Below are 15520 nucleotides of genomic sequence, written 5' to 3'. Positions count from 1 at the left end.
CCAACAAGCTGTTGGCCAAGTGGCAAGGGCCATACACCATCCACAGGAAGATAAGCCCAACAACATATGAGGTCCACCATCCAGAGAAGGGTAAGCCAGTTCAAACTTATCATGTGAATCTCCTCAGGGCCTGGCATGAGACAGCAGACCACCAGACGGTGCTGTTTGTGCGGTACCTGGAGGAGGAGGCGGAGCCAGAGGAACTGCTGAAGGCATGGAGTGGGGAAACAGAGGTGACACTCCCATACCTGGAGGGTGAGAAGCAAATGGATCTGTTTGATGTATTCAGCCATTACCCTGCACTTTTCCAGCAGAGGCCAGGAAAGACCACACTCCTGGAACATACCATTCGCCTCAAACCGGACCAGTTCCCTATCAGACAGGCACCGTACCGTATCCCTGAGAGGCTGGTTGAGGCTCTCGAAAAGGAGGTCCATGCCATGTTGGAACTAGGCGTGATAAAACCATCAGCCAGTGAATGGAGCAGCCCCATCGTGATTGTGCCAAAGAAGGATGGCTCCATCCGGGTGTGCCTTGACTTTAGAAGGTTGAATGCCATCTCCCACTCCGACGCGTATCCAATGCCACGCATAGATGAGCTTCTGGAGAAGGTAGGCCATGCCAATTTCATTACAACATTAGATCTATGTAAAGGATATTGGCAGGTTCCCCTAGAGCAGGGGTGTCCAAACTGATCCATAAAGGGCCGTGTGGCTGCAGGTTTTCATTCCAGCCATGCAGCAGCACACCTGACTTGGCTCATTCAATCAACTGAACTGTCTTCACACAGTCAAATACTTGCAGCCACACCCACCCTTGATTAAAGGGTGGGTGTGTCAGTTGATTGAATAAGCCAAATCAGGTGTGCTGCTGCATGGCTGGAATGAAAACCTGCAGCCACACGGCCCTTTATGGATCAGTTTGGACACCCCTGCCCTAGAGGAAAAGTCTAAAGCCTATACAGCTTTCCGCACCCCTATGGGCCTATTCCAGTTTCGTATGATGCCCTTTGGCCTTCATGGTGCACCTGCCAGTTTCCAATGGTTGATGGACCAAATACTCCAGGATTACTCTGATTGTAGTGCTGCTTATTTAGATGATGTAGTTATTTTCAGTGACACCTGGCAACAACATTTGGAGCACCTGCATCGCGTCCTGGGAAAAACCCAGCAAGCAGGCCTGACGCTGAATGTGCAAAAGTGTGAATGGGCAAAAGCAGAGACAAGGTACCTGGGATATCAGCTGGGAAAAGGAACCATAAGGCCGCAGGTGGACAAGGTGCAAGCAATCCGGGATAGACAACGTCCAACCATCAAGACACAGGTAAAATCTTTCCTGGGCATGATTGGCTGGTACAGAAGATTCATCCCTCATTGTGCCACCATTGCTGCTCCCTTAACAGACCTGATGAAGAAATCTGTCAGTAATCCAGTGAAATGGAGTGATGAATGTGAAGCTGCCTTTTAATACTTTGAAGAGTTGTTTGTGTGCCTCCCCTGTACTCCAGACACCAGATTTCAAAAAGCGGTTCCTTGTAGAGGTGGATGCTTCCGGATGTGGCCTGGGAGCGGTCCTCGCGCAAGGAGATTGAGGGGAAGAAAGGCCTGTCTTATACCTAAGTAGGAAACTGCTGCCACGGGAAACAAGGTATTCAGCTGTGGAAAAGGAATGCCTTGCAATCAAGTGGGCTTTAGATAGTCTGAGGTATTACCTGTTGGGCCGGGATTTTGATCTTTATACAGACCACCGAGCACTGACATGGATGAACACTATGAAGAATAAGAACGCCCGGGTGACAAGATGGTACTTGGAGTTGCAGCCTTTCCAGTTCTGTGTCCATCATAAGCGAGGCTAGCAGAATGTTGTTGCTGACTTCCTATCCAGGCTGCCAAGTACTGCCACCCTAGGAGAGGAAGGTGGTAATGTCACACGGAGCTCTTGATGCACTAGCGTGAGACGTTATAAAATGCACTACACACATACATACTGATACATTTCATGTTGCTATCGCTAATTTCAGCCATCTAACTTTGTGGGTGCACACACAAGTTATTTGTAGTGATAGTTTTCTGTAACAAAAGTACTTCGTAGCTATTGTAAAGGATAACATACACACAGAAATGCATTTAACATTTTTTAGTTACTTATTTTAGCGTGGTGAGTCAGAGCCTCGTGTTGTTTGTCTCTCTGTTCCGTCCTGCAGTATTTCCTGGCTGCAAAGGACCCGAACATTGGAGACCGGGCTGGCTTTGTAGTGCCAGTCTCGTCAATTCCTCCAATTACCATCAATTAACGGAAAAATGAATTGTTGTGAATACATAATCTTGTTGTATTGGGAACGGATGTGTTGGATGGTAATTATGTGACATTTTGTAGTTTGTGAAACCTGACATTGTATGTAAATGGTGGTAAATGGGGCTTGGTTTATTTTAGGGGGTGGGACTGGGGACCATTTAAGCCCTCTGAAGAGAGGTAATCGGGGTGGGTTTTTTTTCTGGTATTCAGTCTGGTTTGTAACCTTGGCCTGTGCTGTGTAAGCTCTTCAGACTGGAATTATTTTTCTGCTTTTCTTGTAAATACATTTTTTTGTTTATTTTGTGAAATTCATAGGCCTATATTATTTTGTTTAAAAGTTTGAACACTATTTTTTCCATTCTTATTTTATTTTTGTTCACTTTGGGGAAAAACGTACTGAAAATAAACACCCTTTTCTGCACCGAAGTTGCACTCCTTGGCTGTGTCATCATTTTGTCATAGAACCCATGTGACACTCACATCGGCTAATGTTACTGTTCATGAGTCCACCATCAGGAGAACACTGAACAACAATGGTGTGCATGGTAGGGCTGCAAGGAGAAAGCCACTGCTCTCCAAAAAGAACATTGCTGCTCATCTGCAGTTTGCTAAAGATCATGTGGACAAGCCAGAAAGCTATTGGAAAAATGTTTTGTGGATGGATGAGACCAAAATAGAATTTTTGGTTTAAATGAGAAGCGTTATGTTCGGAGAAAGGAAAACACTGCATTCCAGCATAAGAACCTTATCCCATCTGTGAAACATGGTGGTGGTGGTACTATCATGGTTTGGGCCTGTTTTGATGCATCTGGGCCAGGACAGCTTGCCATCATTGATGGAACAATGAATTCTGAATTATACCAGTGAATTCTAAAGGAAAATGTCAGGACATCTGTCCATGAACTGAATCTCAAGAGAAGGTGGGTCATGCAGCAAGACAATGACCCTAAGCACACAAGTCGTTCTACCAAAGAATGGTTCAAGAAGAATAAAGTTAATGTTTTGGAATGGCCAAGTCAAAGTCCTGACCTTAATCCAATCAAAATGTTGTGGAAGGACCTGAAGCGAGCAGTTCATGTGAGGAAACCCACCAACATCCCAGAGTTGAATCTGTTCTGTATGGAGGAATGGGCTAAAATTCCTCCAAGCCAGTGTGCAGGACTGATCAACAGTTACCAGAAATGTTTAGTTGCAGTTATTGCTGCACAAGGGGGTCACACCAGATACTGAAAGCAAAGGTTCACATATTTTTGCCACTCACAGATATGTAATATTGGATCATTTTCCTCAATAAATAAATGACCAAGTATAATATTTTTGTCTCATTTGTTTAACTGGGTTCTCTTTATCTACTTTTAGGACTTGGGTGAAAATCTGATGATGTTTTAGGTCATATTTATGCAGAAATATAGAAAATTCTAAAGGGTTCACAAACTTTTAAGCACCACTGTAGTCAGTTTTGCAATGGCAAGATATGCAGTGGGCGGACTTCACGTGTCTCAAAGGAAGCTGATAGACTTCACCCTCTCTGGTTGGTCACGGTCATATGATCGAGAAGAGTTACCTGGTTGGTGGAACAGGCCAAAATGAGTTCTCTGGGGAATGCTCTAGTTATTGCAGACTGCATTGTACAACAGCTTTCATCCCAGAAACACTGGTAGGCTCAGAAACGTCACAAAATGATGCAAAAAATAACCTCTATAACCTCTTAGACAAAAGTAACACCTTGCTGTCTGGTTGTTCCTGTAGGTGCAGGACTGAGTTCTTTGGTGTACTCCTCTTCATGCCACACCAAGAGCTCCTGTCCTGGGTTAATGGATCGACAGCAACGATACAGAATTCCCCCTTGATACTCAAATGCCACAAGATTCTGTTCTTCTTCATTCCGGGCACAATTCACATACCTAAAAGAGTGAGGCAACGTTTCAGAAAAAGGTAAAAAATCAGATCAGAGTTACAGACTTGGAGAAAGCATGGTGGAGATATCAATGACATGAAGATAAAGTTCTTCCAACAAATGAGGAGCTGTAAAATCAAAATCACTAAAATGACCCAACAGCTGGTGTACTGCTCACCTCATCCAATTCACATGCGTCTCTCTTTTGGCATCAATGTATTCTTCATACTGCATGCTCCTGTATACCTGTAGAAAAATACCACATTTACTTTTTTTTTTTTTTCACAAAATCAATACAGTGGGGCAAAAAAGTATTTAGTCAGCCACCAATTGTGCAAGTTCTCCCACTTAAAAAGATGAGAGAGGCCTGTAATTTTCATCAAAGGTACACTTCAACTATGAGAGACAGAATGGGGGGAAAGAATCCAGGAAATCACATTGTAAGATTTTTAATGAATTAACTGGTCAATTTCTCGGTAAAATAAGTATTTGGTCACCTACAAACAAGCAAGATTTCTGGCTCTCACAGACCTGTAACAACTTCTTTAAGAGGCTCCTCTGTCCTCCACTCGTTACCTGTATTAATGGCACCTGTTTGAACTCGTTATCAGTATAAAAGACACCTGTCCACAACCTCAAACAGTCACACTCCAAACTCCACTATGGCCAAGACCAAAGAGCTGTCAAAGGACACCAGAAACAAAATTGTAGACCTGCACCAGGCTGGGAAGACTGAATCTGCAATAGGTAAGCAGCTTGGTGTGAAGAAATCAACTGTGGGAGCAATTATTAGAAAATGGAAGACATACAAGACCACTGATAATCTCCCTCGATCTGGGGCTCCACGCAAGATCTCACCCCGTGGGGTCAAAATGATCACAAGAACGGTGAGCAAAAATCCCAGAACCACACGGGGGGACCTAGTGAATGACCTGCAGAGAGCTGGGACCAAAGTAACAAAGGCTACCATCAGTAACACACTACGCCGCCAGGGACTCAAATCCTGCAGTGCCAGACGTGTCCCCCTGCTTAAGCCAGTACATGTCCAGGCCCATCTGAAGTTTGCTAGAGAGCATTTGGATGATCCAGAAGAGGATTGGGAGAATGTCATATGATCAGATGAAACCAAAATAGAACTTTTTGGTAAAAACTCAACTTGTGTTTGGAGGAGAAAGAATGCTGAGTTGCATCCAAAGAAAACCATACCTACTGTGAAGCATGGGGGTGGAAACATCGTGCTTTGGGGCTGTTTTTCTTCAAAGGGACCAGGACGACTGATCCGTGTAAAGGAAAGAATGAATGGGGCCATGTATCGTGAGATTTTGAGTGAAAACCTCCTTCCATCAGCAAGGGCATTGAAGATGAAACGTGGCTGGGTCTTTCAGCATGATAATGATCCCAAACACACTGCCCGGGCAACGAAGGAGTGGCTTCGTAAGAAGCATTTCAAGGTCCTGGAGTGGCCTGGCCAGTCTCCAGATCTCAACCCCATAGAAAATCTTTGGAGGGAGTTGAAAGTCCGTGTTGCCCAGCGACAGCCCCAAAACATCACTGCTCTACAGGAGATCTGCATGGAGGAATGGGCCAAAATACCAGCAACAGTGTGTGAAAACCTTGTGAAGACTTACAGAAAACGTTTGACCTCTGTCATTGCCAACAAAGGGTATATAAGAAAGTATTGAGATGAACTTTTGCTATTGACCAAATACTTATTTTCCACCATAATTTGCAAATAAATTCTTTAAAAATCAGACAATGTGATTTTCTGGATTTTTTCTCTCTCATTTTGTCTCTCATAGTTGAGGTATACCTATGATGAAAATTACAGGCCTCTCTCATCTTTTTAAGTGGGAGAACTTCACAATTGGTGATTTGACTAAATACTTTTTTGCCCCACTGTATATGGCTTTAAATGAGGTTTACAGAAACAAGAACAATGGCTCATTCCAATATTATTAAGCCTCATGAAGGCTGAATTAAAGGTTTTTGACTGTATCGTAAGATTCACAAAACAGCTGACAAGCTCCGATATGAATTTAGTAACTATAGGAAAATGCAGGCAAGGCTTTATCAGAATTTAGGCAAAGGAAAGGTTTCTCATAAAAGGCTTTACTTCTGACATGGCAAAGCTGTGCTGTGAATCAGACCTCTCTGATAAATATCTGTCCCTTGTGTTTTGGTCTCTAAACAGACAGCTACAAAAATACACAACTTTAAAAGTCAGTTTTGTCTCTAAATGGGTTTTATATAAAATATGTTATCTGTACAAGTAATATTTATTTGGGCGCCAATGTTGTTTTAGTTCAGTGTAGCAGTGTTCATCTTTAATTTAAATGATTTTAAATTTACTTTTAGTCTTGTCTCCTGAAAATAGTCGTTACATTTTAGTCTTTTTTTTTTTGGTCAAGATTTCATCAATGGAACTCACTTTTAATTTTAGTCTCATTCTATCAATGTTTTAATCATAATTTCCTCAGATAGTTGCATGGCACTTGTAAAATATGCCCTGCAGTTTTAAGAGGGCCTGTTGCAGCAGGGGTTTAGCCGGATTCCCCCCCAGCATATGGCTGGTTTTGTCACTATGCAGAAGTTACAGAACTCAGTGTAAATGAGTACACCCCCTTTGAAAAGTAACATTTTAAACAATCTCTATGAACACAAACAATTTCCAAAATGTTGACAAGACAAAGTTTGATATAACATCTGTTTAACTTATAACGTGAAAGTAAAGTTAATAATATAACTTAGATGACACGTTTTTTTTCAGTTTTACTCAAATTAGGGTGGTGCAAAAATGAGTACACCCCACAACAAAAACTACTACATCTAGTACTTTGTATGGCCTCCATGATTTTTAATGACATCAAGTCTTCTAGGTATGGAATGAACAAGTTGGCGATATTTTGCAACATCAATCTTTTTCCATTCTTCAACAATGACCTCTTTTAGTGACTGGATGCTGGATGGAGAGTGATGCTCAACTTGTCTCTTCAGAATTCCCCAAAGAAAATAATTTCTTTACACCACAAAGGTGAAGGCTACAAGATGATCAGCAAAGCTTTACTTATCAGTCAGAATACTGTAGAAAAAGTGGTACAAAAATTTAAGAAAGATGAAACTGCAACCATCTCACAGAGGCGTCCAGGTCATCCACGGAAGTTAACACTTCGACAGGAGCAAGTTAACTGCAGTTACCTAAAGAAGTAGAAAGCCAAACTGGGGTGACTATTTCCGGTGACACAATACGGAGTACACTGCAGAGGAATGGCATGCATGGATGCAGTCCACGAAAGAAGCCTCTCCTAAAGCCCAGGCACAAAAAAGCCCGCCTAGAGTTTGCCAGGGCCCACGCTGACAAAGATGAAGACTACTGGGACTCTATACTCTGGAGTGATGAGACCAAGATAAATGTTTTTGGAACTGATGGCTTCAAAACTGTATGGCGTTGCAAAGGTGAGGAATACAAAGAAAAATGCATGGTGCCTACAGTGAAACATGGTGGTGGCAGTGTCCTTATGTGGGGCTGCATGAGTGCTGCTGGTGTCGGGGAGCTGCATTTCATTGATGGCATCATGAATTCACAGATGTATTGCTCTATACTGAAAGAGAAGATGCTACCATCACTCTGTGCCCTTGGTCGTCATGCACTTTTCCAACATGACAATGATCCTAAACACACATCTAAGGCCACTGTTGGATTTCTGAAGAAGAACAGGGTGAAAGTGATTCAGTGGCCAAGTATGTCTCCTGATCTGAACCCAATCGAACACCTATGGGGAATTCTGAAGAGACAAGTTGAGCATCACTCTCCATCCAGCATCCGGTCACTAAAAGAGGTCATTGTTGAAGAATGGAAAAAGATTGATGTTGTAAAATGTCGCCAACTTGTTCATTCCATGCCTAGAAGACTTGGTGTTGTCATTAAAAATCATGGAGGCCATACAAAAGTACTAGATGTAGTAGCTTTTGTTGTGGGGTGTACTCATTTTTGCACCACCCTAATTTGAGTAAAACTGAAAAATGTGTAATCTAAGTTATATTATTAACCTTACTTTCACATTATAAGTTACAGATGTTATTTTAAACTTTGTCTTAACATTTTGGAAATTGTGTTCATTGAGCTATTGTATAAAATGTCACTTTTCAAAGGGGGTGTACTCATTTACGCTGAGCACTGTATGTGGAGTTAGCCACGACTGTAATGGTGATGAGCGCTATTTTCATATGAAGATGTTACTTTGTTCAGACCAATGCCGTGTGTGTGTCCTGACTCATATACCCGTTAGAATCCAGGAGCATTATGAAAGCCATGCGAGCAGGGAAGTGAGCGAGTCTAGCAAACCGGATTCACTCCCGCTTCCCAACTACGGTCAGGAACGTGAAAAAGAGGGAAGACAACATACTGGAATGGATTTTGCTCAGGATATTTCCCCTAGCTGTAAAAATTCCCTTGAGAAGTAAGCTAGGATGACTGTCTGAACAGAACCAGCTATCTTGGGTCTCGTTTATTCATCAGGGCATAATTAACAGAGATTTTGTTTTGCTGTGCTTTTACCGGCCCTCTCTGTGGGCCTGTCATTTCAGGTTCACATGACAGCATACGTGTTCTCACCGGTCAATCACAACCAAGTTAGCTAATGCACATTAACATTCTACACTAATGCAAAAGCAGTGTGCAGCAGTGAAACAAAAGCCATGGAAAGGTCAAAAATTAAAGGAGGGGCCAAAAAAAACAAACCAGGCATTAGAGGCATAGGCTTCCAAATGTTATTTTCAAGGACCAGAATGAAGAGCTTAAAATGGACATTAAAACATAGCTATAGACTAGGCTGTTGCCTCTCGCGGTTACCAGAGGACTAGCCCCCCTGTAACCCTAGCTGTATAGGTGAGAGGCCGAGGGCTATGGAAACGAAGGTCAGCGCCGCCCAATGTGCCTGACTGCATGGAGCGGGAAGGACTTTAGAGATGGGCTAGGCTGCATGTTCATTTAAAACTGCTGTAACTTGCCCAACCATAACTCACTATCATATGTACCAGAGATTTCCAAGCTTGTTGGGGCTGAAGCACATCAAAAGGTCAAATCAGAATGTCAAGGCACACCAAATTAAAAGTTGGCTATCGATTATGAAGAATGTCACATTATGATGGGCTAGAAGGTCATTTGCAAAATTTGACCCAGACTGCACTACAGCAGATTGTCAAATAATTATTAAAACAGATAGGTAAATCAGACAGGCAATTGTATAATTTATTAAAAACGTGAGGCAACGCTCATTACAGTGTTTTCCATGAGTTACCTAGACTGTAGTGACGGAAGCATTTTCAGAACACAAACACCATTTGATTTGAGACTGATAACATTAAGTGTCCACTCCAGTCATCCACTAGTCCATACACAATATGATGGTTATCAATTTAAAACAGCAAACAGATAACATGAATGGAGAAGTTAGCATTGATGATTAGCATTCATCAAACTTGAGCTTAGAGAACGTTAACATCAGCATGTCCGAATCTCATCTCCTCGCTTTAAAACAGTGCACGGTTAAATTTGTAGAGTTTTAGCTTATTTGAGTCAGAAGAGCTGCCAACACATCTGGTAGCATGTATTCGTCATTCAAAACACAAGTGCATGCTCTAACCAGAGTTCAAAATAGGTTTATTTTTGACTAAAATGAAATTATTCTGCATGTTCTCTATTCAATATTTTAAATTTTCTAAAAAAAAATAAAAAATAAACCAGTTGAACACAGGTAACCACTTCTGCTTCATTTCTTTGAGGGCTGAAGTGTATGCTCTAGTCATTTTTTTAACCGTTTATGAACTGTTAAACTCCTTAACCATGCTTTGCAGGTGTGGCCTTTTTGCTGTGGCATCACCATTCATATCGATACAACCAGTGTGTTTATGCTTAAATTCCTAAAGCACAAAATTGTTTTATGCAAGTTCTTCATAGATCTAAAACTCTTAATTTTGCTCTCAAAGTGCACCAGTTTGATACATTTAACTTTAAAATAAACAAAATTATCTCACAGGGGAGCATGCCCCCAGAGCGAGGGCCACTGACCCTAGTTTCACAAAATCCTGAGGGAAACACTATTATTCTGTCTTTTTTTTTTTTAATAAACTACTGCCAGAGGAAAAGCTACCTGTTCTTTTGCAAGTTAGGGTAGCTGTGAAAGAAATATCTCTCAGCTCAAATGTAGAAGTAGGTGACCATGATTATGCAACATATCCTAGAAGCATGTTGATATTCAAAAATAAACTTGACGGGTAGTGAACTAATGTGGCAAGTGTGTGTGGAAGGAGAAATCATGAGACGGAGAGCTCCACTTTTGAATATAAAAGTGTGTCATTGCATATCGTACAACGAAATTGGACGCCATCCTACCAGTGCAACATCTGCTTATTTTAGATTTAATTATTTATTTCGGTCATTTCAACTTTCAATAACATACACACTGGTTACATACATATCAGCAAGAAAGACCGAAAAGGATTAGACTGAAGCAAAAGCTTATTGCGTCTACCCTCATCACATTTCATAAATTAATAAATTTTTTTATGCCAAAGGAATTAAGGAAAGAAACAAAAAGGAAAAAAAAACTAAAATAATAGTAACAATAGTATCTGTTACATTTTGTTCAATACAATTTTACAGCTTTCAATTTCAAATGAACACCAAAACATACATATTGGATTTTGACGTTTTCATATTCTGTAGCGTTACATATCAAGTAGCTGGATCAAATTTAAATCAAACCATTTTTTCCCCAAACATGTTTCATATCTCACTTTTGTGCTTACTGATAATCTTATGTTTGTATGCTTTTTTAAGGCCTTTAAGCGTGTTACACAGTTTAATTTCATTTTCAAGACCATTCCATAAATTAAACTCCTGTTATCGATATACACCTCTGTTTCACATTTGTTCTGAACTTTGTTTTAACAAACATATGAGTTCCTCTCAATTCATAATGACTCTCTCTGATTTGAAAAAAAAAACCTCTGAATACAGTCAGGGATAGTTTTGCTTTTTATTTTAAACATAAACTGAGCAATTTTGTAATCCACAAAAATCACGAAATTTAAGGCCATTCAAGTTTATAAACAACTGATTGGTTGGTTCACTATAACATACGTTGTGTATGATCCTAATAGCTCTTTTCTGCAATATGAAGATCGGGTTTGTGATTGTTTTACATGCATTTCCCCAGACCTCCACACAATAAGTTATGTATGGAACAAGCAGAGAATTATAAAGGGCGTGCAATGATTTTTGGCTTAGAATGTGTTTAGTTTTATGAAGTATTGCAATAGACTTGGACATTTTTGTTTTTACATGTTTAACTTGACAGGTAGTGAACTAATGTGGCAAGTGTGTGTGGAAGGAGAAATCATAAGACGGAGAGCTCCACTTTTGAATATAAAAACGTGTCATTGCATATCGTACAACGAAATTGGATGCCATCCTACTAGTGCAACATCTGCTGATTAAAAATAAAGAAATAAAATATGTCCATATAATATATATCAACAACTCAAAAACTCTAAAAAGACATACACGCACAAAACATTCACGCACTGCTTTTTTTTTTTAAATTGCACGGTCCCTTTAAAACAAGCAGTGTTTAGTGCAGTTATGGCTCTTGGGTAGAAGCTCTTTTTCGGTCTATAGACCCCTTACACTGACATCACATTTACGTTAGCAACAGTCACTACCCTACCCTATACCTGGGGGACAAGCAAACTTTGTTTACATACTGTTCACATACTGAAGCCAAGCAAAGATGTCAGACGACCATTGCTGTTGTCTGAAGAAAACTACAGCTAAAAAAGCTCTACTAACGGATTACTTGGATAATCTTAGTTATAAAGAAGTGAAGGATACATGGAAATTAGAGTTTATTAGTGGCTATGATCTGTACAAAATTCCTCAAAACCAATGGAGTGACGGTGTAGATTTGTGGCCTAGTGTTAGCTATATGTTGGAATGTACTTTCCTTTTCCGGAAGAATCCGGACATGGAAGAACAGTTTAAAAAAAAAAACAAAAAAAAAACTGCACACCCCACTACATAAACAAGAAAACCTTTGTGTAAAGAATTTTTACCGACATCAGGAACAGAATGCTGCAAAAGCCTGAGCATTTACTCTTAAAGGACTACTACTTGAACTGTGGGCTAGATGGTATTCCCGGCCCGCCATGTCTCAACAACCTCAAGGACATCAAGTTACAGAGCTATTTGCACTCATTTATACATTGATATTTATGATTTGTTAAAATAGAAACAAATCTCTGAAGTATTATTATTTGTAAAATAACGTTATCTTGCTCTAGACTTTCAAACAATGTTGTAAGATTTTATTTTAATTTTATCTAATAGTGGATGGTACAATAATTACAAATGCAAACAGAATCGGCACATTCCAGTTGTAGCTGTAGTCATATAGCTAACTATACTCACCCTTGTAATAATCATTTCAATAAACTGTTCATGTTCAGTTCCCTCTTCATTTATTCTCTATTCAAAAGGCACAACTGAGTCACACAGGTTGATGTGTGCAACAGACAGTAACAATTTTATCCAAAAAAGTTTTTCCTGCCTTATGGCCCTTTTCCACTACCCTTTTTCAGCTCGCTTCAGCTCACTTCAGCCCGACACGGCTCGCATTTCGACTACCAAAAACCAGCATGACTCAGCTCGTTTCAGCCCTGCTTAGCCCCTAAAACTCGCACCGTTTTGGAGTGGGGCTGAAGCGAGCCAAACCGTGCCGACTGAGGCTGGAGGCGTGAGCAGACACTCCCCTGTGCACTGATTGGTGAGGAGGAGTGTCCTCACATGCCCACACACGCCCCGCGAGCGCGCTGGGATCTGTAAACACCGCAAACCCGGAAGAAGGAGAATTACGAATTACGAGAATTTCTGAAGCCTTATGCGCCTCGCCTCATCTATACGCTCTTGCCAGTATCTGTTGGCGTTGTCGGTGACAACAAGCCACAGCACCAAGACCAGCAACACTAACGACTCCATGTCCTCCATGTTTATTGTTTACTATCCGGGTCGTGAGACTACCGCTGAAAAGCTCACTGAATCAGTGACATACAGAGCGTCGTGGACGAGTTCGCGGAGCGCAAGGCTTGTCGTATGCCCTTCAAATAATGCGCGCAGTAGGCTATTGATGTTTTATTATGAGCCATGTACAGTATGTCGCTGAATGTTTTTTTGTTTCTGAGTTACATGTTCGTTTGAAGGACTTAATGTACAAAATAAGCACCCCGTAGTGTTGAAATTGGTAAACACAGTGCATTCAGTGAGGTTTGCACCGCCCTCCTTTTATTTCTGACTCTTCTTCCTGTCACCGTTGCAACCTCTGAGCGCTCCTTCGTATGCTCTTCAAATAATGTGCGCAGTATAGGCTATTGATGTTTTATTATGAGCCATGTACAGTATCCTAATGTTTTTTGTTTCTGAGTTACATGTTCGTTTGAAGGACTTGATGTACTAAATAACATAGTTGCACCCGGTAGTGTTGAAATTGGTAAACACCGCAGTTGCGGATATTTTGTAGCCTAAAATGATGTTATGATAAGCTTTAATAAAGGGCCCGGTCATTTGCCCCGCCCCCGGCCCGGCTCTGACTTGTTCCGCCACTGTCACTGATGTCACTGTTTGCGCTGCTTAACGACATCACATGACGTCCACCCACTTTCGCTAACTCCACCCAATGTGTCCACCCACTTCCAGCCAGCACGGTTCAGCGCGGTTGTAGTCGAAATGCAACTCCAACAGCCCCGCTCAGCCCGACTCAGCTCGACTCGGCACAGCACGGCTCAGCCGCGTTTGTAGTGGAAAAGCGGCATTAGTCAATTTATTTCCATTTCACATGCCTGCAGCTGTTGTAAAGTTCAGTATGTTTGTGTAGAACTCTCTCAAACTGTAGGTTCATTACTACACTCTAGCTCCAGGTTGACATTTTGCACAGGACCGAGTTTCTCTGATAACAGAAGCAAAGCTTCAGCGCTTTTTGCTCTTAATCTTTTCTGTTCTTTCAGGATGCATCAGGAGCATGTCGCTCCTTATTGGGTTTTTTAACGAATTATGTCAGCGTTGTTTGTTTGGTGCCCAATCTGGGTTTTCCATGTCGAATGAGGAAGTTGGTTCATCTGGAAGAAAATCATTTGATTTTGTCTGAACACCTTCATGAAAAGCTAATTCAAATGTGAGCAGAAATAAAAGGAGATTCTTAAACTCTTCCATACTCTGTTGCGCCTGTCTATTTTAAAAAAAATAAATTTTATATAGTCGCAAATTTCTCTGTAATTTTCAGGGTTAGCTCCTCTTGCTGTATTCTCTTTAACCACTCATTTCATTGTTCTTGAAGCATTTGCTTTAACATTTTTCTTCATAGCAGGGAAATGGTAATATCTTATCTATTCCTCGATTTAAATGATTGGAACAACCAAAAACAGCGCAAAAATGAACCATATTTAAGACTGGTTAAGCCTTGCTTACACGAAAACTGGTGTCTTTTCACCTGGGGGTCAATTATCACGTGATGCATAACGTCATGTGCAAGGGGTCTATTTGTCCATTTCTTAATTGACCTGAACTGCCTGCCCAAGGGCAGCAGTTCAAACAGAGAATTTCTGGGGTGGGACGGATCTTTTAATATACTGAGGGTTCTTTTGAGGCAGCAGGAACTGTAAAGCTCTTCCAGGCAGGGAAGAGGGCATCCAATGATCATCTGGGTGGTGGTGACAACCCTCTGGAGCACTTTTCTCTCTGTTCCTGTGCAGCTGACAAACCACACACTGATGCAGTATGTATGTACGTATGTTCTCTATGGAGCAACAATAGAAGGACACAAGCAGTTTTTGAGGGAGGTCGTTCATCCTGAGGATCATCAGGAAGTAAAGTCTCTGCTGTGCGTTCTTAAATCACTGTGTGTGGTATTAGAGCTCCAGGTCAGCTCCTCCTCTATGTGCACCCCAAGGAACCAGAAGTCCAGGATCCTCTCCACATATTGCGCACTGATGAGAATAGGCTGAAAGTCCATTTTCCTTTTCCTGAAGTCTATGATCAGCTCCTTGGTTTTGGTGGTTGAGGACCAGGTTTGTTGTCTCAGCACCACCCAGACAGCTGCTCAACCTTGTGCTGATAAGGAGACTCCTTCCCCCCAGAGATGAGCCCCACTATGGTAGTATCATCCGCAAATATGATGCCATTACGGGAGCGAGCAGGGTGCAGTTGTAAGTGTAGAACAACAACTTGTTTAATCCTAGATAAAGCCGTGGCACAGCAGTTATGCTCATATTTACATAGGA

The 15520-nt window shown here is 41.3% G+C and overlaps 1 protein-coding gene across 1 annotated transcript in view; it reads right to left on the bottom strand.

The window, feature by feature from the left end:
• Positions 1–15520, bottom strand: part of LOC132901310 (zinc finger protein 850-like) — an 808362-nt gene that overhangs the window by 732649 nt on the left and 60193 nt on the right. Inside the window, exons 16-17 of the mRNA XM_060943616.1 lie at positions 4371–4438; positions 4021–4199 (exon numbers count right to left, since the gene is read on the bottom strand). Coding sequence (XP_060799599.1) covers positions 4021–4199; positions 4371–4438 — 247 coding nt within the window. The remainder of the gene's footprint in view (positions 1–4020; positions 4200–4370; positions 4439–15520) is intronic.

The sequence above is a fragment of the Neoarius graeffei genome, chromosome 17 (genome assembly GCF_027579695.1).
Source record: "Neoarius graeffei isolate fNeoGra1 chromosome 17, fNeoGra1.pri, whole genome shotgun sequence".
Lineage (NCBI taxonomy): Eukaryota > Metazoa > Chordata > Actinopteri > Siluriformes > Ariidae > Neoarius > Neoarius graeffei.
This window is presented reverse-complemented; position numbering and strand designations above follow the sequence as displayed.